The 26,026-nt window shown below is 35.5% G+C and overlaps 3 protein-coding genes across 4 annotated transcripts; all 3 read right to left on the bottom strand.

Annotated features, from left to right (window-relative positions):
* Positions 1-505: 505 nt before the first annotated feature.
* LOC100647646 (UDP-glycosyltransferase UGT5-like) lies at positions 506-5,367 on the bottom strand. 2 transcript variants are annotated; one of them, XM_048406802.1, is made up of 5 exons: positions 4,837-5,367; positions 2,700-3,067; positions 2,125-2,344; positions 1,817-2,036; positions 506-1,407 (listed from the first exon to the last, which is right to left on the bottom strand). In XM_048406802.1, the coding sequence occupies exons 1-5, from the start codon at positions 5,315-5,317 to the stop codon at positions 1,104-1,106; spliced, it is 1,593 nt and encodes a 530-aa protein (XP_048262759.1). In that variant the 5' UTR covers positions 5,318-5,367; the 3' UTR covers positions 506-1,103. The 2 variants fall into 2 exon arrangements, with proteins under 2 accessions (XP_048262759.1, XP_003402922.2); XM_003402874.4 differs by having other exon boundaries at positions 506-1,392.
* Positions 5,368-7,639: 2,272 nt separating this feature from the next.
* Positions 7,640-10,824, bottom strand: LOC125385318 (UDP-glycosyltransferase UGT5-like). Its single transcript, XM_048406803.1, has 5 exons — positions 10,291-10,824; positions 9,352-9,719; positions 8,773-8,992; positions 8,465-8,684; positions 7,640-8,142 (listed from the first exon to the last, which is right to left on the bottom strand). Exons 1-5 carry the CDS (start codon positions 10,769-10,771, stop codon positions 7,854-7,856), a joined length of 1,578 nt encoding a protein of 525 aa, XP_048262760.1. The 5' UTR covers positions 10,772-10,824; the 3' UTR covers positions 7,640-7,853.
* Positions 10,825-11,594: 770 nt separating this feature from the next.
* LOC100647524 (UDP-glycosyltransferase UGT5) lies at positions 11,595-25,971 on the bottom strand. The gene is made up of 6 exons (XM_003402873.4): positions 25,102-25,971; positions 16,052-17,087; positions 14,657-15,024; positions 14,076-14,295; positions 13,768-13,987; positions 11,595-13,355 (listed from the first exon to the last, which is right to left on the bottom strand). Exons 2-6 carry the CDS (start codon positions 16,530-16,532, stop codon positions 13,067-13,069), a joined length of 1,578 nt encoding a protein of 525 aa, XP_003402921.3. The 5' UTR covers positions 16,533-17,087; positions 25,102-25,971; the 3' UTR covers positions 11,595-13,066.
* Positions 25,972-26,026: the final 55 nt, after the last annotated feature.

Raw genomic sequence — 26,026 nt, 5'->3', positions numbered from 1 at the left:
AAAATATAGAATAAAAATTTTTCGTTCAAGGCTTTGTTTTCGAGAAAATCGACTTTGAATTTTCGCCCGGTACGCGGGCACTTTATCACGTCTCGTTATAACTGATCTCACTGTAGGTCGTAGTCTCGATTGATTTTATCGCAGTTTAAGTTTGTTTGTGCCGTAACGGAAAATTAGGAATACATAATGAAATAATATGAAGTAATCATAAAGTTTATTATTACAAAAATTGCTGAAAATATTGCCCATTCTGCCGAACACATGCTTCTGCTATTCTAATTAAATTTATATGAACACTTTCTAACGTATTCGACTGTTTTAAAGTATGAAAGGCTACAATAATCTTTTCTTTCAATTGCTCGCAACTTGCGACTTCTTCAGAATAGACAAGAGATTTAATATGGCTCCATAAATAAAAGTCAAGCGGAGTTAAGTCAGGAGAGCGTGGTGGCCAAGCTATTGTCTATAGTATAACTACATGACGCCATCAAATTTTAAAATTACAATGTCAATCATCATCAACATTTTGCTTCGCTTAACGGAGCAGGATGCGGAGACTTATTGGATAAATTGTGATATGTTCGCGAATAACAAAGACTATTTGATCATATGATTAATATATTGCCAGCAACACTGATTGGTCCCTTATATTATAAGGTTTAAAGTATTTCAAACACAGTAAAAAACAATAAATTAAGAAACAATCGAAATTTCGTCTGGAACGCAACATACGTATGTCTAAATATATCTAAACATAACATTACATTACTTCGACATACCTACGATTTCAATGTAATTTCTCCTCATCGATGATAACAATTTATAATAAACATTACGCTTCCTAAAAAATCTCTATCTTGAGATCAACAATGTATAATGAGGTTTTAAAGTTAATCTAATCTTTCTTATATTTGAAAGTTTTTCCGAGCCAGAATCGTTAGTCTTGTGACCAAAGTAACTGGCCAATTACAAAACGCGGGATGATCATTTCCTTAACGAAACTAGATAAAATTCATTCGTTGAAATGAGATGCTAAACACATGCGACACTTGGACTGAATTGTGCTATAAGTACCACTCTTTAATTAATTGTGTCATAAATACTTAGCTTATCTTTTGCTTTTCAGTTGATTTGATTTTCTTATGAATGTAGACAAAAGTCTTGGCTATTAAATAAAAGGTAGTAGAAGCGATCAAGAAAATTATGATCGTTAAGAACACTACAATGTCCAGATCGCAACGTTGATACCAAGGCTGAAAGGCTAGACTACTGCGAAGATGAGGGGCGCCTTCCGTTCGTATCACGTACTCTGTCCACCAAGCGAGATTCTTTACCGCATCGTACGGTGTATCCTGAACGACATTTCGGATGTAATGTATCCTTTCTTTGTACCTGAAAACAAGCATGCTAAGTTCAAACGAAAATCACATCACATAGTACATTATCATCGACCAATATCATTTTAAGATTTAACAGAATAATCTAGTTTCTAAAGGGATTAAAAATTTCATTTCACTAATTCCTTTTCAATTCTTTTTTAATTCTTTTCGATATGAAAATGACTGGATTGCTCTCTTTCCTTTCTTCAGATAAATTTACAATTTCGACCAACGTATAGTAATAATACTTTGGAACACAGAGAACTTTATTCCAAAAATTCTGATTAGTTGGGATCCAAACAAATTTTTTGAAAAGGATCATGTGATTACAAAAACGAATACTCTGAAACTCGTCCGTCATTTTCACAGATTAGGTAGTTCTAGTGTCAAACTCTCAACAATAACACAATTATAACAGGTAGTCAGTTTATACTCACTTTTTGTTAGTTATAAGATCTGTAATAGTATTTTCAAGTTCATCTTTCTTAAGGGTTGTTATTTCCAAAGATTTTCCAATGCCCAGAGCTTCCATTCTGGCTACTTGGTAACCCTGATCGCCCAAAATTGCGAAACCAAGAACTGGTACTCCGTAGTAGACGGTCTCCTCGCTGCTCTGCAGGCCTCCTTGATAAATGAACAATTTAATGTTCGGATGAGCTGTGGGTTAATATGATTCGTTAGATCATTTTCCATCGGGGAATAGAATCTGCGATGTATAAATATTTTATCGAGAATAAGATCATACCGAGAATGGTTTGTTGTGGTAGCCATTTTTCGATGTAAACATTATCAGGTTTCCCGGGAAAATCCTCCTCGAATTTCCAGACAACTCTATAAGGCAACTTGGTGAACACATCGCAGAACATGCGTCGGATCTCCAGTGGTAAACTTGCACTTCTTGCGTTACTACCAAGACTAAAGTAGATGAATCCATTCGTGGCGCCATCCAGAAATGCTTGTAAGTCCTGTGACAAAATAGAACAACCTGATGAAAGACACGTGGGTGTAAAAGAATAGATTTTAGATTAAAAATAATAACTAAGAGGAAACTAGTTCTTTTACATGGTCATGAATTTTGTAATGCCGGTATAGAAAAATATATGAGTTAATTAACAAGTAAAAGGTTTTAATAATAGTAAAAAAAACTAGAGCCTCCTAATGCATCTTACACAATTCATCACATCGTAACATACTACTGTTATGCTGTTACCCTTCCTACAATTTATAATTTTACTAAACATAAAAGTAATAAAATTACCTTATTAAGATAAACCCTTATTTAATATACACATAAATCTTATGTTATTGTATTAACCCTACCTTAGGCAGAGGTTTTGGCTTTTTTTCTATGTGGGAGGATGTAAACGTGATTATGTTGGCAAGTTTCGGTCGAGCCGGTGCCATTACGTCGGCCTGATTGATGAAAAGCATGCTAACGTTCTTCAATACGTCTAGCATTGGTGGCAGAGGCCCAAAATATTTCTCGGCCAATTTCTGATGGTTAGGAAGGAGCGTATAGTAGTAGTAGTATATGTAATACGACATGTTGACGAAATTGCGCAGTCTCTTCAGGAACGGTAGATTCGCACCCGTGTTGTCTTCCATTTCCCACGTGCACTCGTGAGAAGGGAGGACCAATCCACCAAGAGCGTGTTCGTTATAGGCAAGCATCCCTACTGAACTTAACCCTACGGTCATGCAAAATGTAATGACGGTTGATCTTAATCTACTAATCTAATCAATGCTTATCTAATCATGTCTATAATGATTAAATTAAAAATTAATAAAGAGATGTTAATTCCAAGTAGGATAATTTTAATTCTTTTAATTATGAGTAGAATATATGATATGCTTGATTTTTAATTGAAACTGAATCACTTATTAAAATATTGGAGATCTACAAATAAAGATGTATTATATAAGTTCAAGCAATTACGAACGTGATTGATTTATTACGGGTTAATTTATTAACTGGAAAAAATAGATAATTCACTCATAATATTATAATTTTACTATTTAGATATTCTTTATTTTTTTACATATAATTTCATTTTTTTTGTTTTAATTAAAATTACTCATATATTTACTAAAGCTGACGTAATTGAAATAAATTTCTTTTCAACATTAAATTTTAAGTGCAGAACTACAGAAACTTTTAGGTAAGGGATGACACGGTTAACAAGTTAAAATGAGATTTTCTACAAACATGAGGCGTGTACGGTGGAAGACCGCCGTCTTCGTAACAACGTCTGAATTGCATTAAATAGCCATCGATATGTCACACCTCATTTACATGTATTCTTATCAAAATATATCCAGTCGAGCACTTAACGCCAAGAGCACAACATCGATATTCCTTCTTATCACCTTGAGAATAACTAAAATGACTTACGTACGTAGTGTAATTATTTCAATTTTCCAAATTATTAATTCAAGAGGCTTCAATTTTTACAGTTAGTTCAGTTGATTTAATTTTATACATTTAATTGTTTTATATATAATTATGAATATTGTATATGAAATTTTATGGTCCTGCATTTACGTTAAACATTCTCTCAGCTTTTCTATGGGTGTCACCGCTTTTAGAAATTTTGTATTTCGTTTCCGTATAACATTTCTATTTTTCTAAATAGTACCTAACATTGGGTCATTGTCATTGGAAAGTATTGATGGTATTTTTATTCGCTCCTAATTAGCTGTTTATATCTGTAATTTATAAAATTCACTTTCTTGAGTTCTTTTTGATTTCAAGCTTCTATGTACACAATACCTTCTCTTCCTTTTCTATCATCTTCCTACTCATCGAGTAGGTCACGATACTATTGCAGCCATTTCTTTTCTAGCAAATTTCCGCTCTTTTGTAATATGAGTCATAGTTGTGAATAGATTAATTGTGTCCCGGTGTCGCTCCGGCGTTCAGCCCTTAGATGGACAATGCTTAATATTGCGAACGTGTGTTTGAGGTTTTAACTGTTTAGAGGTATGTTTTCGAACGTGTTCCATGACTAGCTTCTCATGCCCTCATAGAAAATCTATGTGTGTGTATGTCAAATCTAATTAAAATGGTAGCTTGCATACAATAACGTCAGTAATCTTTGGAATGATACTCGTCTTGTACTGTACTTCATTTCTATTATACTCCTAATACATAATTTTTTATTAAAATTATTACAATGTAACCAAAACCCGTTCAATCTCAATAAGGAATGTTCTAGGTAGAACTTGCATTGTTTCGGAAACATGAATCGACATGACTGGTTATTTTGTACGAGCATGCCTAGAAGGCATATGAAAGCCGTTTGGAACTATTTTTACATATGTCTATTCTTCTGAATGTTCTACGTCGAAAGATATTAGACTGTACGTGCCACGTGCATCAGCCTATATATTCCTGATTTCCAGGACGAAATAAAAGTAACAAAGCTAATATATATAAATATAATTGTTAAAGTCATACCTATCATAGGAACATTGAATCGATGTGCGATAGCGTAAATGGAGGGCGCGGAGAGAAGTTCCGTCAAATAGATATCGAACGTTGCGTTGCTCTCTGGAGCATACAGCTTCCGCAGTTCTGTAGAACTGAACACCGTTTCCGCAACAACTTTTGTTACATGCAACAGTTCTTCTTTCACAAAATCCAGCCAACTTTTTCCCTCAAATCGCCTTTGAACAAAATCTAATTTCTTTATTATTCCGTATGATTGGCTAATATCGATTTGCGTAAAATTCGGAGATGTGATATTTGGTATAGGATCCGCCGTGACTAGCACAACTTCGTGACCCCGTTTGTGTAGTTCCAGCCATAATCGTCGGTACGGTATTTGATGACTGTAGGATGGTGAGGGAACGATGGCTAGAATCTTGTAACATCTCGACTGCTTCGCGATGTACAAGACGCACAGAACGAATAGCAGAGTAAACAGGTGATGCTTCATATTGCTTGTGTCGAGACGAATTGAAGCAGTTCGCGGTTATGGGTCTACTGAAAAGGACGTCCCCAAGTTATCGTCATTTTACATAATCTATGTAATGATGATACGATATCGGTATATGTTGCGATTTTAAAATAGTACCCATTATCACTGAATTACCGTCTCATATCGCTAGTACTTTTAACTATTACTATGTGTAATGACAATATATTTTTGGAGGGTATATATATTGTTATCTTGCTATACCATATCAAGGATATCATATAGATTTTAACTGAGATTGTCAGTTTACAGATTTGTCTATTATATTTGTTTAGGATGTTATACATTGTAGGTTGTTTAGTATATTATGTATTTTATTATTATATATTGTGTCCAGTACCGGCGCAGTCTCACGCTGTAAAGCGTCGTCTTCGAGCAACCGCCAGGCCCCCGAATACGTTCATGCGTCTGGCGTGGGATTCACGCGAACCGGTGAATCTGATAAATCAGCGCCTCGGGACCGCCAAGCAGTCTGGTGGGGGAATTACACTGCCTTGCACGGCGGCTCCGGAGACGATGCACTCTGTGCGCCGGAGGGGCCCGGTGTGTCGCTCGCACCGGTTCCCGGGCCTCTTTCGATCGCAGCCGGGACGGTTATCGTGGAGGTTTTAGTCGGTTGGAGTCCGGCACTACCACGCCGCTTCCCCCCCCCCCCCCAGAAGCGACCTGGTGTCCGTGCGGATTTCCTCCACATAAAAAAAAAAAAAGACAGGCTTTATTACGGTCTTATAGAGCGTAATTTTGTTCTGCGTGCTTAGGTTAGAGCGACGGCCAATGAGCCAAAAATTTTTTTTAGTTTGTCCCTGAGTTGCTTCGATTTGTCTGTGATGTGTTGTTTCCATGTTAATCTCCTGTCCAGAGTCATGCCCAGGTATCTGACTGTGTCCTTGTTAGGAACTGTTATATTGTTAATGGTGACCTGTGGGCAGGCTTGTTTTCGCAGCGTGAAGGTTACATGTGTGGATTTTTTTTCATTAATTTTGAAGCCCCATTTATGGAACCATTTTTCCATAGAGTCGAGATCTCACTGGAGAGTGGATGAGGCAATTATCGGGTTGGCGTGGGGCGCTAATAGCGCTGTGTCGTCAGCAAATGTTGCTATAGTTATTTCTGTTGATATTGGTAAATCGGCAGTGTAGATGGAGAACAACAGGGGTCCGAAGACACTACCTTGGGGTATGCCCGCTTCTATTGGGAATGTTGCGGTAATGGCGTCTAAGTATTTAACCATGAATTGTCTTTTGGTAAGGTAGGACTTTAGGATGGAGTAGTAAGTGTGTGGTAGGATTTTTTTAAGTTTGTAAAGAAGCCCTTCATGCCGTACTTTGTCGAATGCCTGTTGAATATCAAGGAACACCGCTGAGTAATATTTTTTCTTTTCGAGGGTTTGGCTGATATTGTGTGTTATTCGATGGATTTGTTCTGTTGTAGAATGTTGCTTCCGAAAACCGAATTGATGATCTGGCAGTGTTTTTCAATCCTCTAGAAGTGGAAGGAGTCGATTCGTTAGCAACTTCTCGAATAGCTTTGACAAAGTAGGTAGAAGACTAATTGGGAGATAGGAACAAGTTTCGTATATTGGTTTTCCAGGTTTAGGGATGAGCGTAATCAGCGACGTTCTTCAGGTTTTGGGATAGTATTCAAGGCGAAGAATTGCGTTAAAGATTGAAGAGATGAGTGCAATCCCTTTTACGGGTAGTTCCTTAATTGCTTTATTACTTATTTGGTCATGCCCCGATGCTTTCCTGGGATTCAGACGATGGATTAATTCTGTAACTTCTAGAGAAGTGAAAGGTTTAATGGGGAGAGACATTTGGAAGGGAGAGTGCAGGTATTCTGTTATTTCCGGGGCGATATTCGGGGAATGAAGTTTAAAAACGTTGGATAGGTATTTAGCGAACAGGTTGGCTTTTCCTATAGGGCTTCGTGCCATTCCGCCTTGCGGACAGCGAATTGGAGGGATTATTTGCGGGGGACGCGTGAGTTTCCTGGAAGCCTTCCATAGTGAGTAATTGGAGTCGGCAGTAGGAGACAAATAGACGAAATATTTTTGAAAACAGTCATTTTTGTATTTTTTGATGATTTTGGTTAACTTCCTGATTGCATTGTTTAGTTTGCGTTTGTCGTCTGATGTTCTATGGGTCTACCATATATATATATACATATCAATACTTTACTTCGACACACCTAATGTAATTTCTCCTCATCGATGATAATAATTTATAATAAACTTTACGCTCCCTAAAAAACCTCCATCTTGAGATCAACAATGTATAGATGAGGTTTAAATGTTAATCAAATCGTTCTTATATTTGAAAGCTTTTTCGAGCCCGAATCGTTAGTCTTGCATCCAGAGTAACTGGACAATTACAAAACGCGGGCTGACCATTTTCTTAACGAAACTAGATAAAATTCATTCGTTGAAATGAAACACTTGCGTCACTTGGACTGAACTGTGCTAGAAGTACCTCCCATTAATTAATTGCGTCATAAATACTTAGCTTATCTTTTGCTTTTCAGTTGATTTGATTTTCTTATGAATGTAGACAAAAATCTTGGCTATTAAATAAAAGGTAGTAGAAACGATCAAGAAAATTGTGATCGTTAAGAACACTACAATGTCCATATCGCAACGTTGATACCAAGGCTGAAAGGCTAGACTACTACGAAGATGAGGGGCGCCTTTCGTTCGTATCACGTACTCTGTCCACCAAGCGAGATTCTCTACCGGATCATGTGGTGTATCCTGAACGACATTTCGGATGTAATGTATCCTTTCCTTGTACCTGAAAACAAGCATGCCAAGTTCAACCGAAAATCATATCACATCGTATATTATCATCGACCAATATCATTGAAAGATTAACTAGAATAATCTAGAATGAATCTACAATCTTGACCAACTTATAGCAATAATACTTTTGAACACAGAAAACTTTATTCCAAAAATTCTGATAAGTTGGGATCCAAGTAAATTTTTCCAAAAGGACCGTGTGATTACAAAGACGAATACTCAGATACTCGTGCGTCATTTTCATAGATTAGGTAGTTCTAGTGCCAAAGTCTCAAAAATAACACAATTATAACAGGCAATCAGTTTATACTCACTTTTTGTTAGTTATAAGTTCTGTAATAGTATTTTCAAGTTCATCCTTCTTAAGGCTTGTTATTTCCAAAGATTTTCCAATGCCCAGAGCTTCCATTCTGGCTACTTGATAATCTTGATCGCCCAAAATTGGTAAACCAAGAACTGGTACTCCGTAGTAGACGGTCTCCTCGCTGCTCTGCAGGCCTCCTTGATAAATGAACAATTTAATGTTCGGATGAGCTGTGGGTTAATATGATTCGTTAGATCATTTTCCATCGGGGAATAGAAACTGCGATGTATAAATATTTTATCGAGAATAAGATCATACCGAGAATGGTTTGTTGTGGCAGCCATTTTCCGATGTAAACATTATCAGGTTTCCCGGGAAAATCCTCCTCGAATTTCCAGACAACTCTATAAGGCAACTTGGCGAACACATCGCAGAACATGCGTCGGATCTCCACCGGTAAAGTTGCACTTCTTGCGTTACTACCAAGACTAAAGTAGATGAACCCATTGGTGGCGCCATCCACAAATGCTTGTAAGTCCTGTGACAAAATGGAACAACCTGATGAAAGACACATGGGTGTAAAAGAATAGATTTTAGATTAAAAATAATAACTAAGAGGAAACTAGTTCTGTTACATGGTCATGTATTTTATAATGCCGGTATAGAAAAATTTATGAGTTAATTAACAAGTAAAAGGTTGTAACAATAGTATAAAAAACTAGAGCCTCCTAATGCATCTTACACAATTCCTTACATCGTAACATACTACAGTTATACTGTTACACTTCCTATACAATTTATAATTTTACTAAACATACAAGAAATAAAATTGCATTTGCGCTAGATAAACCCTTATTTAATATACACATAAATCTTATGTTATTGTATTAACCCTACCTTAGGCAGAGGTTTCGGCTTTTTTTCTATGTGGGAGGATGTAAACGTGATTATGTTGGCAAGTTTCGGTCGAGCCGGTGCCATTATGTCGGCCTGATTGATGAAAAGCATGCTAATATTCTTCAATACGTCTAGTATTGGTGGCAGAGGCCCAAAATATTTTTCTGCCAATTTCTGTTGTTGAGGAAACATCTGGTGGTAAAAGTAGTATAAACTACGCCACATGTTGACGAAATTACACAGTCTCTTCAAGAACGGTAGATTAGTACCCGTGTTGTTTTGCATTTCCCACGTGGACTCGTGAGAAGGGAGGACCAATCCACCAAGAGCGTGTTCGTTAATGGCAAGTATTCCTGCCGAACATAACCCTACGGTCGTGCAAAACGTAATTAGAGGTGATGTTAATCTATTAATTTGAATGAAACTAACAATGGAAGTAACCTTAAGTATAATTTATTTTGAGATACTAAATATTCCAACAAATAGTTTACTTTGGTAATATGCAAATGTATTTTCATATTTTTGCATCTTCAAATTTATAATAAATGCGTAGACGTTCGCGATCTAATCGTGATATGATAATCAGTTCAATTCGATTGATTTGGAAAAATGGAAAGTGTATTCGGTAACTATATTTTTGAGAATGCTGAATGTTTAGTTCTAGGATACGATATTTCGTATAAAATAATAATGATTGTTATTTTCTAAATGAGTCACATTCGAAATCCCTTTTCTTTTTAATTACATCAAATATCAGAAGACATATAAAGGTCGTTTGGAGGACCTTTTACATATGTTGATTCTTCGGAATATTCTACGTCAAAAAGCTTTAAGTTGCACGTGTCGCGTGCTTTACACTATATATATATATTCGTAATTTCCAGTACGAAATAAAAGTAACAAAGCTAATAAATATAAATATGATTGTTAAAGTCATACCTATCATAGGAACATTGAATCGATGTGCGAAAGCGTAAGTGGCGGGCGAGAAGAGGAGTTCCACCAAATAGACATCGAACGTCACGTTGCTCTCTGGAGCATACAGCTTCCGCAGTTCTGTAGAATTGAGCACCGTTTCCGTATAAAATTCGATTATAGGCAACATTTCTTCTTCCATAAACTGCAACCACCTTTTTCCCTCATATCGCATTTGAACAAAATCTAAACTCCTTACGGATCCGTAAGATTTGCTAATATCGATTTGTGTAAAATTCGGTGATTTGATATTTGGTATAGGATCCGCCGTGACTAGCACAACTTCGTGACCTCGTCTGTGTAGTTCCAGCCATAATCGTCGGTACGGTATTTGATGACTGTAGGATGGTGAGGGAACGATGGCTAGAATCTTGTAACATTCCGACTGCCCCGCGATGTACAAGACGCACAGAACGAATAACAGACTAGACAGGTGGTGCTTCATATTCGTCGAGTCGAGACGAATTGAAGCAGGTCGCAGTTATGGCTCTACTAAGAAGGACGTCTCCAAGTTATCGTCATTTTTCGTAATCTATGTAATGATGATACGATATCGGTATATGATGTGATTTTAAAATAGTACCCATTATCACTGCATTACCGTCTCATTTCGCTAGTACTGTTTACTATTACTATGTGTAATGACAATATATGTTTGGAGGATAAATATATTGTTATGTTAATATATCATATCAAGGATATCATATAGATCTTAACAGAGATTATTAGTTTACAAATTTGTGTATTATATTTGTTTAGTATATTATGTATTGTAGGATATATTTATCAATATTTCATGTCTGAAACAATTTAATGTATGGTTCGCAATTTGTATAATTTGTGTTTGTTTATAATGATGTAATGCAGATATTAAGGGAGTTGTAAAGTATCGTTTATATTCGATAACACGATAATTTATATGACTATTTCCAAAAGTAATAATAAGAAATGTAAGCATTTCCCTGCCCATAGCTCTCCGCCATTTCTTCCTCACTTTTCGTATAAAAATTGAAAACACGACTCAGAAATATGAGAAAGTATGATAACTATCATGATAAAGAAAACTTGTATAAGAGTCAGACGTAATAGCGAGATAAGATATCAATTGCAGGTATAGAATCTTTATCACAATGTCATGTAATATAACTGTGCGCCACTATGTGGCAATCATATAACACAATCGTATTCTAGTATTTGATACCATTTTGTCGATCAAATGGCAATGACAGAAATCACTTGTTACATAAAAGAATGAAATAAGCAAATAATAAACATCATGAAAAAATTTATTAGAAATATACAGTTGTATTCTATTACCAGTTTACGCTACCAGATTGACGACGCAGACTATTGCTATAGTGTTGTTATAAATCCAAATGCAAAGCTTCATAAGCAACAGGCTTTAATGCACGCTCTCTTTAGTCATAAATGCTCATAACCGAACATAACGGATCACTTCTGTTTCAGAGAATGTTTCTATACATATTAATTTTAATACGCAAAAATTACGTATGTACAATATTTTAATTAATGATTGGAATTTTGCTCTTATATTTTTTATAGCGGTACTTTATCAATGTTTTATGAATAAGATATGAAGATATCATGTGAATATAAATCGTTCGAAGCTTTGCTAAATATTTGTAATAATACTGCAAAATTCTTTTTACGTACGTATCTTTTATTACTATAAGAGAAGTTGTTGGAAATACCAGGCTAGAAAGATATAACATCAAAGATTATTTGTCATCTGAACAGCGAGCTGACAAGTATTTGTCAGTAAAAAAAAGTGCTTGACAAAAATCATTTGTCCCTAAATGAATAGTCTGATAAGCATAATTCTAAAGTTAAGTAAGCAGTAGATTATTTGGTAGGAAGTAAATGGCTACTATAACAATTAGCTCGTAGGGTAAAATATGGCAAGAATCACTTGCTGGTACAAAAATTATGATGTTTATTACGGTTTATAAAGATTATTGATTTCCTAAATAGATGTACTTCAATTATTATTCTATTTATTTATGACTTTACGATTTGTTCTACACAATTTTGTATCAATTAAAAAGGATTTACTTCGAACAACTACATGACGCCTACAAATTTTAAAATTATTATGTCAATCATCATCAACATTTTGCTTCGCTTAACGGAGCAGGATGCGGAGACTTTTATTGGCTAAATTGGGATATGTTCGTGAATAACAAGTACTATTTGATCACATGATTAACCTACTGTCAGCAATACTGATTGGTCCCTTATAATATAAGGTTTAAAGTATTTCGTTTTCGTTCACGATAACAGAAGATGCGTTACAGTCAAAAACAATAAATTAAGAAATGAACGAAATAACGTCGGGAACGCAACATACGTATGTATACATATATCTATACATATCAATACTTTACTTCGACATGCCTACGTTTTCAATGTAATTTCTCCTCATCGATGATAATAATTTATAATAAACTTTACGCCTCCTAAAAAATCTCTATCTTGAGATCAACAACGTATAGATGAGGTTTAAATGTTAATCAAATCTTTCTTATATTTGAAAGCTTTTCCGAGCTAGAATCGTTAGTCTTGTGACCAGAGTAACTGGCCAATTACAAAACGCGGGCTGATCGTTTCCTTAACGAAACTAGATAAAATTCATTCGTTGAAATGAGATGCTAAACGCTTGCGTCACTTGGACTGAACTGTGATACAAGTACCTCTCTTTAAATAATTGCGTCATAAATACTTAGCTTATCTTTTGCTTTTCAGTTGATTTGATTTTCTTATGAATGTAGACGACAATCTTGGCAATTAAATAAAAGGTAGTAGAAGCGATCAAGAAAATTGTGATCGTTAAGAACACTACAATGTCCATATCGCAACGTTGGTACCAAGGCTGAAAGGCTAGACTACTGCGAAGATGAGGGGCGCCTTTCGTTCGTATCACGTACTCTGTCCACCAAGCGAGATTCTCTACCGGATCATGTGGTGTATCCTGAACGACATTTCGGATGTAATGTATCCTTTCTTTGTACCTGAAAACAAGCATACTAAGTTCAACCGAAAATCACATCACATCGTACATTATCATCGACCAATATCATTGAAAGATTTACTAGAATAATCTAGTAGCTAAAAGGATATCAAAATTTCAGTCTATTAATTCTTTTTCCATTTTGAATACCTTTCAACGTGAAAATAACTTGATTGCATTCCTTTCGTTATTCGGATGAATCTACAATCTCAACCAGCTGACTTTATTCCAAAAATTCTGATTTGTTGGGAACCAAATAAATTTTCTCCAATTTTTCACGCGGTTCCAAAAGAACCGCGTGATTATAAAAACGAATACTTTAAAACTCGTCCGTCATTTTCATAGATTAGGTAGTTCTAGTGTCAAATTCTCAAAAATAACACAAGTATAGCAGGAAGTCAATTTATACTTACTTTCTGTCAGTTATAAGCTCTGTAATGGTATTTTCAAGTTCATCTTTCTTAAGGGTTGTAATTTCTAAATATTTTCCAATGCCCAGAGCTTCCATTCTGGCCACTTGATAATCTTGATCGGCCAAAATTGCGAAACCAAGAACTGGTACTCCGTAGTGGACGGTCTCCTCGCTGCTCTGCAGGCCTCCTTGATAAATGAACAGCTTAATGTTCGGATGAGCTGTGTGTTAATACGATTCATTAGATCATTTTTCATCGGAGAACAGTATTTGCGATGTATAAATATTTTATCGAGAATAAGATCATACCGAGAATGGTTTGTTGTGGCAGCCATTTTCCGATGTAAACATTATCAGGTTTCCCGGGAAAATCATCCTCGAATTTCCAGACAACTCTATAACGTAACTTGACGAACACATCGCAGAACATGCGTCGGATCTCCAATGGTAAACTTGCACTTCTTGCGTTACTACCAAGACTAAAGTAGATGAACCCATTGGTGGCACCATCCAGAAATGCTTGTAAGTCCTGTGACAAAATAGAACATCCCGATGAAAGGCACGTGTGTGTAAAGGAGTAGATTATACATTAAAAATAATAAATAAGAGGAAACTAGTTCTGTTACACGTTCATGAGTTTTGTATTTCCGATTTAGAAAAATTTATGAGTTAATTAACAAGTAAAAAGTTTCAACAATAGTAAAGAAAACTAGAGCCTCCTAATGCATCTTACCCAATTCATCATATCGTAACGTACTACAGTTTTGCTGTTACCCTTCCTATACAATTTATAATTTTACTAAACATGCAAGTAATAAAATTGTATTTGTGCTAGATAAATCTATATTTAATATACATATAAAAAGTTTATGTTATTATATAAACCCTACCTTCGGCAGAGGTTTCGGCACTTTTTCAATGTGGGAGGATGTGAACGTGATTACGTTCGCAAGTTTCGGTCGAGCCGGTGCCATAACATCGGCCTGATTGATGAAAAGCATGCTAACGTTTTTCAATACGTCTAACATTGGTGGCAGAGGTCCAAAATATTTTTCGGCCAATTTCTGTTGCTGAGGGAAGATCTCGTGATAGACGTAGTGTAAGCTACGCCACATGTTGACGAAATTGCTCAGTCTCTTCAAGAACGGGAGATTCGTACCTGTGTTGTCTTCCATTTCCCATGTGTACTCGTGAGAAGGGAGAACTAATCCACCAAGAGCGTGTTCGTTAATGGCAAGTATCCCTAATGAACTTAACCCTACGGACATGCAAAACGTAATTAGAATTGATGTTAATCTATTAATCTGTAAGAAACTAACAATAGAAGTAACCTTAAATATAATTTCCTTTGAGATACTAAATATTCCAACAAATAGTTTACTTTGGTAATATGCGAATGTAGTATGGTGGGCAAAAAGGCCTAAGATATCGGTCGAACCATAAACAATGTCGCGAGAGCCGAGGCGTCGTCGGGTCCATCAATGTGTCGTCGGTCCTTCAATAGAATAGTTTCGTAGAAATGACCTATGTGACCCTGGCCACGGGTGTTTGCTGAACACATGCGTGGTGGGGCGAGAAAAAGACAAAGGGATGCGAGGAGTCAGAGTGTTAGTTGAGAAGTCAGCGAGAGTGAGTGCAGAAGCTGCAGAGGGTGTGAGTGGAGGAGCCGGTGAGTATGAATCGGGAAGTTGAGAACCGAGTATGATAATAAGACGTACAACTATATTGTAATCAGTTTGTTGTATTGACTATTGCTTCTTAAACTAAACTTAACTCCAAATGAAACATCATTACTTGTCCTTCCTCTAAGACCCATTTAAGTTACTACACAAATGTATATTCATATTTTTGCATTTTCAAATTTATAATAAATGCGTAAACATTCGCGATCTAATCATGATATGATAGTGAGTTCAATTCGATTGATTTGGAAAAGTGGAAAATGTATTCGGTAACCATATTTCTGAGAATGCTGAAAGTTTTGTTCCAGGATACGATATTGCGTATAAAATAATATGTATATACGTCTTTTCAGATTCATAATGTTATTTTATAAATGAATCACAGTCGAAATCCCTTTTCTTTTTAATTACATCAAATATCAGAAGACATATAAAGGTCATTTGGAGGACCTTTTACACATGTTGATTCTTCGGAACATTCTATGTCAAAAAGCTTTAGGTTGCACGTGTCACGTGCTTTACACTATATATATATTCGTAATTTCCAGTACGAAATAAAAGTAACGAAGCTAATAAATATAAATATAATTGTTAAAGCCATACCTATTATAGGAACATTGAATCGATGTGCGAAAGCGTAAGTGGCAGGCGCGAAGAGGAATTCCGTCAAATAGACATCGAACGTTGCGTTGCTCTCTGGAGCATACAGCTTCCGCAGTTCTGTAGAATTGAGTACCGTTTCCGCAAAAACTTCGACTATAGGCAACATCTCTTCTTCCACAATATGCAACCAGCGTTTTCCCTCAAATCGCATTTGAACAAAATCTAAGCTCCTTATGGATCCGTAAGATTGGCTAATATCGATTTGCGTAAAATTCGGTGATTTGATATTTGGTATAGGATCCGCCGTGACTAGCACAACTTCGTGACCTCGTTTGTGTAGTTCCAGCCATAATCGTCGGTACGGTATTTGATGACTGTAAGATGGTGTCGGAACGATGGCTAGAATCTTGTAACATTCCGACTGCCCCGCGATGTACAAGACGCACAGAACGAACAACAGACTAGAGAGGTGGTGCTTCATATTCCTCGTGTCGAGACGAACTGAAGCAGGTCCTGGTTATAGGTCTACTAAAAAGGACGTCTCCAGGTTATCGTCATTTTACATAATCTATGTAATAATGATATGATATCGGTATACATTATAATTTTAAAATGGTACTCGTCATCGCTGAATTACCGTCTCATATCGCTAGTATAGTTAACTGTTATTATGAGTAATGACAACATGTGTGTGCGGAATGTATTTGTTATTTTAACATCTATATCTTACTGCATTATGTGATGCATATCATATAGATCTTAGTAGCGATTATTAAATTGCAGGTTTTTATGCTATATTCATTCAGTATATTATATATTGTACGATATATTTATCAATATTTCATATCTTAAGCAATTTATGCATGGTTCGTCATTTGTAAAATTTGTGTTTGTACAAATCGATTGAACACAGAAATTCAAGGATTTGTAAAAAGTTGTTTACAATCGATAATACTGATATACGCATGGCTATTTCCAAAAGTAATCGTAAAAGATGTAAGCATTTTGCTGCCTCTAGTCTCTCCCATCCCTTTTCCTATAAAAAGCAGAATATAATTGAAAAAATATATAAATATCATGATAAAAAACACTTCATCGATCAAGTGAAAATGACAGAAATCACATGTTACATAAAAAGATCAAGTCAGCAAATAATAAACGTCACGAGGAAGCTTATTAAAAATATACAGTTGCTTCCTATTAGCTTACGGTATTAAAATGATGACATAGACTAGTGTTATATTGTTGTCATAAATCCAATTGCAAACTTTCATATGCAAAAGGCTTTAATGCATGTTCACCACACATTGTCTTTTATCATAAATGAAATTTTACAGATTAGGTTATTTGTAAATAGTGACTGTTCGGCGTTTATAAGGATAATAAAACAATAAGGAAAATGCACAAACATTGTATAATAAAATCAATGTCAATACAGAAAAGGTCAGCGATAAAGCTTTTACTTATAAGAAACCAAACAGCATAAACGCGATGCTTTAACATAATGTAAATAAAATAAGTCATTATTTTACTATATCATCTATTATCACAGAAGAAAGATTCATTGCGTAAATCTAAGGTACAAATAAAAATTCCGTAATACGAAAAAAATGATTTAAGATATCAATGACATAAAATTTCAATTTTATGACTCGGATGAAAGAAGAAATAGATAACCATATACTAATGGTCGCAATGAGACTATTCTCTGTCGTTTGACGCAGTGAAATTCGTTTGAAAGTAAGAGAAGCGGATCTGGTGGCGGGCAGCGAACCGTACCGGAAGAAAAACATCTATCAACGACAAATAGCTGCCCGTCACGAGGCCGCAGACTGGCGGTTTCGTTTCTCCGCGACCGGGAAAGTGTAAAATCCCAGGACGGTCTGTCGCAACGTAACACGAGGCGAAACGATTTTCTGCGTCCAGGTTTGTCAAGTTTCTTAACCGCCCCCGTGGGCACGTTGCTCGCCTCCGGTTAAATCACCGATAATTGCTCGAACGATCGTAGCCTGGAATTCAATTTCCTTGCAAGTTCGCGAAAGAGATCGAGAAACCTGGACAGCTTTTCACGCGGGAACGCCAAAATTGGATTTTTTTTTAAGCGAAACGATCGCGAATCGTCTAGTAAGTTTCTAGGGAATTACCAGACGATTTTCACTATCGGGATTCGATGGAAATCGTTAACTGCTCGAAGATCGTTATCGATTAGAAATTGACGTTACGATGATGCAGCAAACATGGAATATTAGAAACATTGTGAGTTATGAAACAGTGTTTACGCGACAAACGTCATTAGACATCGTTTCCTCCTCTCTCGTGAAGGAACAAAATTCGTCATCTTCAAAGATATACATTGTAAAGTCGTAACATATGAAATATCCGACTGTTGTATTAGATTTCAAAATCATTATTTTTTAATCTTTATGTATGTATCGTTGTATATCATTTTAAAGTTGAAATACGATCTATACCCGATTACATACAATTTTAACTTTTTAACATTTGCGTAATATAAACGCACTTATTGTAGAATTGAGCAAAGTATGAGTTGTCAATTGGAATAAAAATGTTACATTGTAATATTTGTTGTAACAGCAAATCGAAGAAAAAGATAAGAACCCAACAGTTGAGTAGTAATTATGGATTATTCATCAAATGGATTATTCATAAAGCCATACATCACTTTTCACGTGTTACGAAGTCTAATTTTTCTATTTGCTATTATCTATTCGATGACGACTTCGTTTTGTAAGTATATATAACCTCGAAAGTATATTTAAAAGAAAACCTTGTCGAAAAAAACCTGCACGTTTTATCATATGCAAAATTTTAGATACCAAGTTAAAATTTCTCCTTATGCTCATCCCATGTTCAGGATTTATGTTTTTATCTTTTTTATTTATTTATACTTTTACACGTTTATGTTTTCATATGTTTATAAACCTAAGAAATTCTGATTTTCCTAACACCAATAGCCCTTATGAAACCATAAAACACGCAGCATGTATTGATATGCGTTTCATAAGAGTTCATTGCGTGCTATGATCGCTGGCAAAAACCAGCGGATTTCTTATGCGACGTTTTTCGAGTCGCCCCGTACCCTCGAGGACTGGTAACGTGGGGTAGCCACTCGCAGAAGACGTTTTACCAATCATATTGAACTGACCACCTTTGCAAGCTCAAAATGTATAATCGACAAATCCACGTGTTTCTCCTACGATAACAACTATCGTATGAGGGACTATAAGAGCCTTATCTCGAGTATTTTTCAGTTAGCGTGTATCAATAGTTTTTTACTAATCCCGCGATACTTAATCCGTTATCAACTCAGAAACATTCGCATCACCCACACTCAGTTTTGTAATACAATCCACTCTCTAATAAATATCACAATTCTTTATACTTGCAAGTGATCCTCGTTATCCTTTATCTTACGCGCTAATTATATTTAGTAGCCTGTTTTATTTTACTAGCTACTATTTTACTAGCAAATACTTATCAGCTTATCATTCCGGTAGCAAATAATCTTTACTGCTACATCTCTCGTAGATCTCAGTCTAGTGTCTCGAACAACGATGATTAAATTATCTAAACTATAAACACGGCGTATCGTAGCGAATTTTGTAACAAATAGAATCAAATTTTGGAATTTTAAGGATTCAATTAATTGTACGAATTGATGCGAACGAACGCATCAATCGAAACGATTTCCGTGAAGAATCGAAGCGCAAATGTACTCGTGTTCAAGCAAGAGAAACGAATCCTCGAAAGACAAACATTTACCAGCGAATTGAAGCTGATACGGACTGCTTCTGGCTCGACGGCGTCGTTAGACAGCTAGCTGGATTCCGCGAGGAGTTTGCGTATATAGCCGCGACATATGCAACGGATCGTCGAGCTCGTCTTGCACGATCGCGCAATGCTCTGATGGCTTGCCAAAGTAGCATCGATCTCTTCCATCTCGTCGAAGAAATTGCTCGGTTACGCGTATACCGTGAAGCGTGTCCGCACACACCATGCATACATCCTGCGCTATGGAAAACGGCGAACCCTACGAGTTCGACGCTTCACGCGATGTTGCTGTCGCTGTTCTTGCGAAAATCCTGTCTGAGGAACGACTGATCGCTTGTCGCGGTATAAATTTCAGACGATAAGCAGAAATTTCTACAGTGATAAAAAAAAAAAAAGAAATGAGCGAGTTAACAAGATAGTATATTTGAGATTTTAGGTCTATAATCTTTGAATTTATGAAACAAACTGTGCAATTAAAATTATATTTATCGAATACAGAATCGAACATAGAATAATAAAAAATAGAATAGAAAAGTTCTGCCTGATGCCCGTCTCGTATTTATATAAAGAGTACGAAATTCTTAGCCGAACTAATGAAATTATGTTCATCTTTTAGAACTGAATATTTGCCCAACGTTTCGTTGATGTTGCAATCTACTTTTTCAGGACAGTTTTGAAACTCATAATTGTGACTTGCTAAATTTTGCTAATTATCAATTCTGCATACAATTTTGATTTATAGCTTTGCATCTTTCTACAAATTCTTTCTTCAAACATTACAGCATAGATAAAGTTTAACACCGTTGATTTTATAATCTCCGTATAATATGCTTCATATATAGAAAAGTAATAAAGATTAGAGGAATGTCATTTGTTGTTCTCGTGAAATTATGCATTTTCATCGTGATTGCATGAGCGTATTCGTCGAATATCAGACGAAACTCCGTGAAATTGCTTCAAACGTGTAATGCTAAAGCCCTCTCTTAGGCGTGTATCGGTGAAGTTATCAGTCGTTGCAATAAAAATGATAGACCAACGATGGCACTGCCAGCTGCGTGACTTTCATGATTTGACGGAAACAGTTGGTAAACGTGATTAGATAGACTTATGTGTATTTAAACCATATCTGCAGCGTTTTACGAAATTGCAACTTAAATATGTATGTAAGTTATTCTCATCAGAGCATCTATGTAAGCGTTAGGTTTCTCCCAACATAACGATGGAATCTTCGGATATAGTAAATCGTTCGAATAATAATACGTTCTGATAGCGATTATTCGAATATTCAAAGTTTCATTGTATCTCGTACATACATCGATGCTTCTGTCATCCAAGGGATATTAATCGCTTTCAGTAGAGCACGCGAGCGATTTATGGAGCACTCTGTCACGAATGGGATTCTTTACCAAGTTGATCGGCCGACTCGGCTATGTTCAAGTTGCCAACCACCATTCTTCCTATGTTGTGTCTCGTGCAGGGTCAGATAGCATAATTAAGAATAACCTCGATCCTTGTTGACTCACGCGTGTCTCCATCTCGGTACCACCTGGCACTCGCGTTTACAGACATGCAAACCACTTTTGTCGTAGTCACCACATTATCCCATAAAAATCTCACTTTTTGCACGATATCACCAGTTAGTAGTAAATCATGCTGCGTTCTTCGATCCATTAAAAACCCAATCGTGTTCTTTTACCGTCAACTTTCTTAATTCTTAGAGAAAATTTTCCACTTTAATCTCTCCATCAGCTATCATGGGTGAAATTTTATCGTCATTGTTCTCCAATAATACCATCGTAATGTTGCTTGTAATTATTGCAAACACTAACTTTTTCGGTTTTTTATATATTACATTGAATAATGATAAGACAGTTGCATTTGTTCGACTTTATTGACTTCTTATTCTTAGTTAGTATCTTTGGATCATAGGTAGCTACGATAATCTGAGTTATGCTTTCATTAGATTGTTTGTTCTTTGAATACTTAATTCTCCTATATTCTACTAGGTAGGCTAGAAAGAATAACATCAAACACGAATCTGTAACGTTCGCGATAATTCCAATTAAAAACGTCGCATAAAAACGTGACATAAAAATGTTGCAAATTTTGGCTACTCTTTCTATACATATAGGCTAGATATTTTACGCGATAAGTGTCATTCATGGTACATACTAGTGATTTTAATACACCTATTATTAATAAATACAACTTATTTTATTGCAGCCACATATTGGTATCATTCATCGATTGAGACTCATTAGAATGTTATTAAAAATCCTAGATATTAATTGAAGGTTAGAGTAAGAAACTGAACTTTCGTCCACGATAACACAAATGTGACTTTTTTGTGTTTCTCTTACGATATTAAAGATCTTGTTGCTCAATAGAAATAAAAATGAAATATGAACACTTGAAGATCATAAAAAAATTAATTAGTCTGCGGCATTGCAAAATGTTTTCAATTACGGAACAAAATTTGCATGATCATCCCGTGACTATCTGAATATTTCAGTTGAATTACGCAAATGCGGATGTAAAAAAAGGTGATATCACGATTACATTGCGTATTCTTCTGTTATTTGACGTTTCTGAGGTTAAATGAGATTCATGAGAAGCTCTATTTTAATAGTTTTATTAGCATATTGCACTTAAGTAAATATCAAGTGTTATCTATACTGATAACATATTGCATAAGATTGTTACGCGTTAATTAAGAAAATCTGTGATTAGCGGTTTGAATAACTCGTCTTTCTTAGTATGGCCTATGAAATCTTATTCTGGTTAAAAACTCTTTTGTTTATTTTGTTAAAAAAATTTTTACAGATTTCATTTTTTCAGGCATATTCTGTTGTTTTCAAAAATATAGTTCTGTGACATTGTCTTAAGGCTGAGTTCGCTATATCCATAAGTCGAACCAAACGTATGGAGACACAGGTCGATGATAAGATACCTGCCGACGTGATAAATCGATTCCAAACTCAAAACTGATTCGTAGCGGTATCTTTCGAAGAAGACCACGCCGATATGGGCAACGACCTCGTGCCGAGCGATTCACAACGAGTTTGTGCCTTTAGTTTTAATTTTATTTTACAGACTGATGCACGTTCTTTGTGTTTTCAATGGAAACGTTCATCGATTTTGGCGATACCGATCAACATGGTGAGGATACAAATTTAAACTTGCGATTTGCATTTCCATGGCATGTTTACCTACCTATGATATATGCATGTATATTTTGATATCTTTGTTATATATTTATTCATTATATCGTTTTGTATTTGTTGATGATACAAGATTATCCCAACTTTATCATACGGATAGCACATCTGCTATTTTCTTGAGAAATTGGAATTTCTCGCATTGCATATTATAAAAATTTACGATTCAGATCGCGTCGACAATATAATTAGCATCTTTAAGCGTTCGACGGTTCCGCTCAATAGCAGACGACGTGTTATAAACTTTTCGACCCCGGATTAGAATTCGACAATAGATCACCAGGGATGAGGTTGCCAACGGGACGTTACGCTACGCACCCTCGACCAGGTACGCACAAGATGTGCCAACAGTTCAACAGTCACCTAGAATATAAGCACCAGGCGCTTCGAGAATAGGACACTTATGTTTCATAATCTCTTACGTTTCATATTCTCTTACGTTTATACTAAACATTTCAAATGAACGTACAAATCAAAAGCAAACCAGAACTCTTTAAACTCCCTCCACCTTGAGCGTTAATATATTTCAAGGTTCGCGACCCAATCGAACAGTTTTCAATTTAACCGATCGTCACCTAGTTGAGAGAACGCAACAGTATTTCTTTCATTTCTTTTTCCAAATATTTGTTTGTTTGTTTCTTTCTTTCAAACAGCTTTCGCTTCTTTCTTTCAACAGCTCTAATTTATGCAATTGCTAAAAATCTACGAAATCTTATGAATCTAATTTTCGAAATTTATTATAATATATTGTTATTACTATTATTATTATTATCATTATTATTAGAGTAACGTGAAGAATCCGATAAAAAATTTATTATTGCATTGTACTATGTAATATAGTGGCGCAATACAGTAATTACTTACAACAACTAAGCACTTTCAATATCCAAGTAAAGATAAGACTCGAAATGATATCGTATATTCATTATCGTGACACGCACTTTTGCTTATTAATATAAGTAGTGTAATCTCTATGATAAACATTGATGTTAACATTTATAACTCTGATAAGAAAGTGTTAATTTGGGTTCCATTTATTCTCTAAAAATTATACCGATATTTAATTATTTAATTATATAGATATGATTTGAGGTAATGTGACATTTGTTTAAAAAGAGAAAGAAGAAATTTCATATCCCGCGATAAAACTTTATCGTGACACTATAAATATTTTTGTTCGATGTAAACTGATCGTTTTATGATCTTCAATTTTAATCATTTCAAAGCTCTAATAATTAGACAAACACCAACAAATCCGCGATAGATATAAGTAGAAAATAATTATCTTTCCCAATTTTTCTATCGTTGAACTTCGTCGCTTATCTGAAACCGAACAACAAACGATTTCTATAAGGAAATGATTGAAGTTACAATGTAAAACTACATTTTATGTATTAAATAGTTTCACCGTGGTTTCCGCAAAGTTGAAAACTTTTTCCATATACAGGACGAAGACGACCTTTACAAACACGCGCATGAACATTTGATTGCTTTGAAAATAATTAATTGTGGTGTTGCACATACAAATGAAAATAAAAATGATGCTACGTTATAAAGAACGTAGTAGATATCTTTGTTACATAATATACACGGTACAATTCTAAGGTAGCATTTATATCAAATGCCTGAAATAATAAAGAAAATACCTAATAAGTAAATAATGAAGAAATTACAATTACCTAGATATGGAAATCAATCGAAATTGACAAATAGCATGTGCGTGAAACGTTTCTGCTTGAAATCGTGCAAGGATCTATAACCATAAGTATGCATCTGATACGTTGCCATTATACGAATACATTGAAATTTTCATAAATATTAACTGAGGACGGCATTGACTTTCCATAGTCTGTAATTATTATAACTACATATTAGAAGTGCATACATATATTTGGTAAGAGTGACATGGACATTTGACGTTAATAAATTCATGACGTAGATCATAGAACAAAAAATTGAGGTGATAAGGTGTCGATTAATTCACACAAACACCGGAATATATCTAACTACGAAGTTTATTAGAATATACCCGATGCTTACACTAGTCGTACAATGTACTTGCTGTTTCGTTTCGCGGTCGCTAATCGATCGGCGCAAAGAAGTGTCGGTTAAATTGTCGTTGCTCGAATCTCTCGGTAACTAAGGATGCGTCGCTACTCTGTCCGCTATATTTACATCCGCCGGAGTTGACGATAGGCGTTGGGATTTGAATTTCGAGAATGTTCTCGAAACGTCCCAACGGGCGCCGAGCTCGCGACCTGTTTACAATTGTTGGTTTTTTGGGTAGCTGACTCACGAGCCTATGGTCACGGCAAAAACGATGGATTTAGCCTAATGATCGGAATCGCCTAAGGTCGATAGATCTATAATTAGCTCGTGTTTGAGTAAACACGGTTTCTTGTGTAGCGGATTTGCTGGGCAAAATGACTTGACTATGATGACTTTTGTCGACAAAATAAAAAAGGAAACATGGATATGGATATGGAGATATGCATTAAAATGTAGAGTATGCAGTAACAGAGTAACATTTGGAGTGGAATGACCTTGCACAAATGTCGGTTAATTTTTTGTTAGGAAGAAGTTATCCTAAAGATTTATGATATATTATTTTTACCTTGTATAATTTATTGAATTTTGACTGGAAAGTTGATAGAAAAGTTTATCCTTATTTCATGAAAGAGAAGTATACTTGAACTTGTTATCCGAAGTAATTAATTGATTAGGAAATACTGTTTTAATATTTGAAAGTCATGCTATTTCAGGTTATTCATTATATCTCGTGCAACATTTTTTTATGCGTGTTTAATGGCCAGACTTTATCACTTTCTCGATATTTCAATAAACCATCCATCACAATTACCAAATACCAACAGATTCGTGTTTCGTGTAATATTTATATTTAAATTATATTAGTCAGTTAGCTGTCAGCTACGATAGTTAAAAATACACATGGAAACACGTGCAA

The sequence above is a fragment of the Bombus terrestris genome, chromosome 6 (genome assembly GCF_910591885.1).
Source record: "Bombus terrestris chromosome 6, iyBomTerr1.2, whole genome shotgun sequence".
NCBI lineage: Eukaryota > Metazoa > Arthropoda > Insecta > Hymenoptera > Apidae > Bombus > Bombus terrestris.
Note: the sequence above shows the minus strand (reverse complement) of the source record. Positions and strands in the feature narration are given on the sequence as shown.

Bases quoted from the DNA above. Each gene is read 5' to 3' on its own strand.
- LOC100647646 (XM_048406802.1), bottom strand. From the start codon at position 5,317: ATGAAGCATCACCTGTTTACTCTGCTATTCGTTCTGTGCGTCTTGTAC. The intron at 3,068-4,836 runs GTATGACTTTAA...GCATGACCGTAG, and splicing joins ATTCAATGTTCCTATGATAG to GGTTAAGTTCAGTAGGGATG. The intron at 1,408-1,816 runs GTGAGTATAAAC...GTTTGAACTTAG, and splicing joins GATCTTATAACTAACAAAAA to CATGCTTGTTTTCAGGTACA.
- LOC125385318 (XM_048406803.1), bottom strand. From the start codon at position 10,771: ATGAAGCACCACCTGTCTAGTCTGTTATTCGTTCTGTGCGTCTTGTAC. The intron at 8,685-8,772 runs GTATGATCTTAT...ATTAACCCACAG, and splicing joins GCCACAACAAACCATTCTCG to CTCATCCGAACATTAAATTG. The intron at 8,143-8,464 runs GTGAGTATAAAC...GCTTGTTTTCAG, and splicing joins GAACTTATAACTAACAAAAA to GTACAAGGAAAGGATACATT.
- LOC100647524 (XM_003402873.4), bottom strand. From the start codon at position 16,532: ATGAAGCACCACCTCTCTAGTCTGTTGTTCGTTCTGTGCGTCTTGTAC. The intron at 15,025-16,051 runs GTATGGCTTTAA...GCATGTCCGTAG, and splicing joins ATTCAATGTTCCTATAATAG to GGTTAAGTTCATTAGGGATA. The intron at 13,356-13,767 runs GTAAGTATAAAT...GCTTGTTTTCAG, and splicing joins GAGCTTATAACTGACAGAAA to GTACAAAGAAAGGATACATT.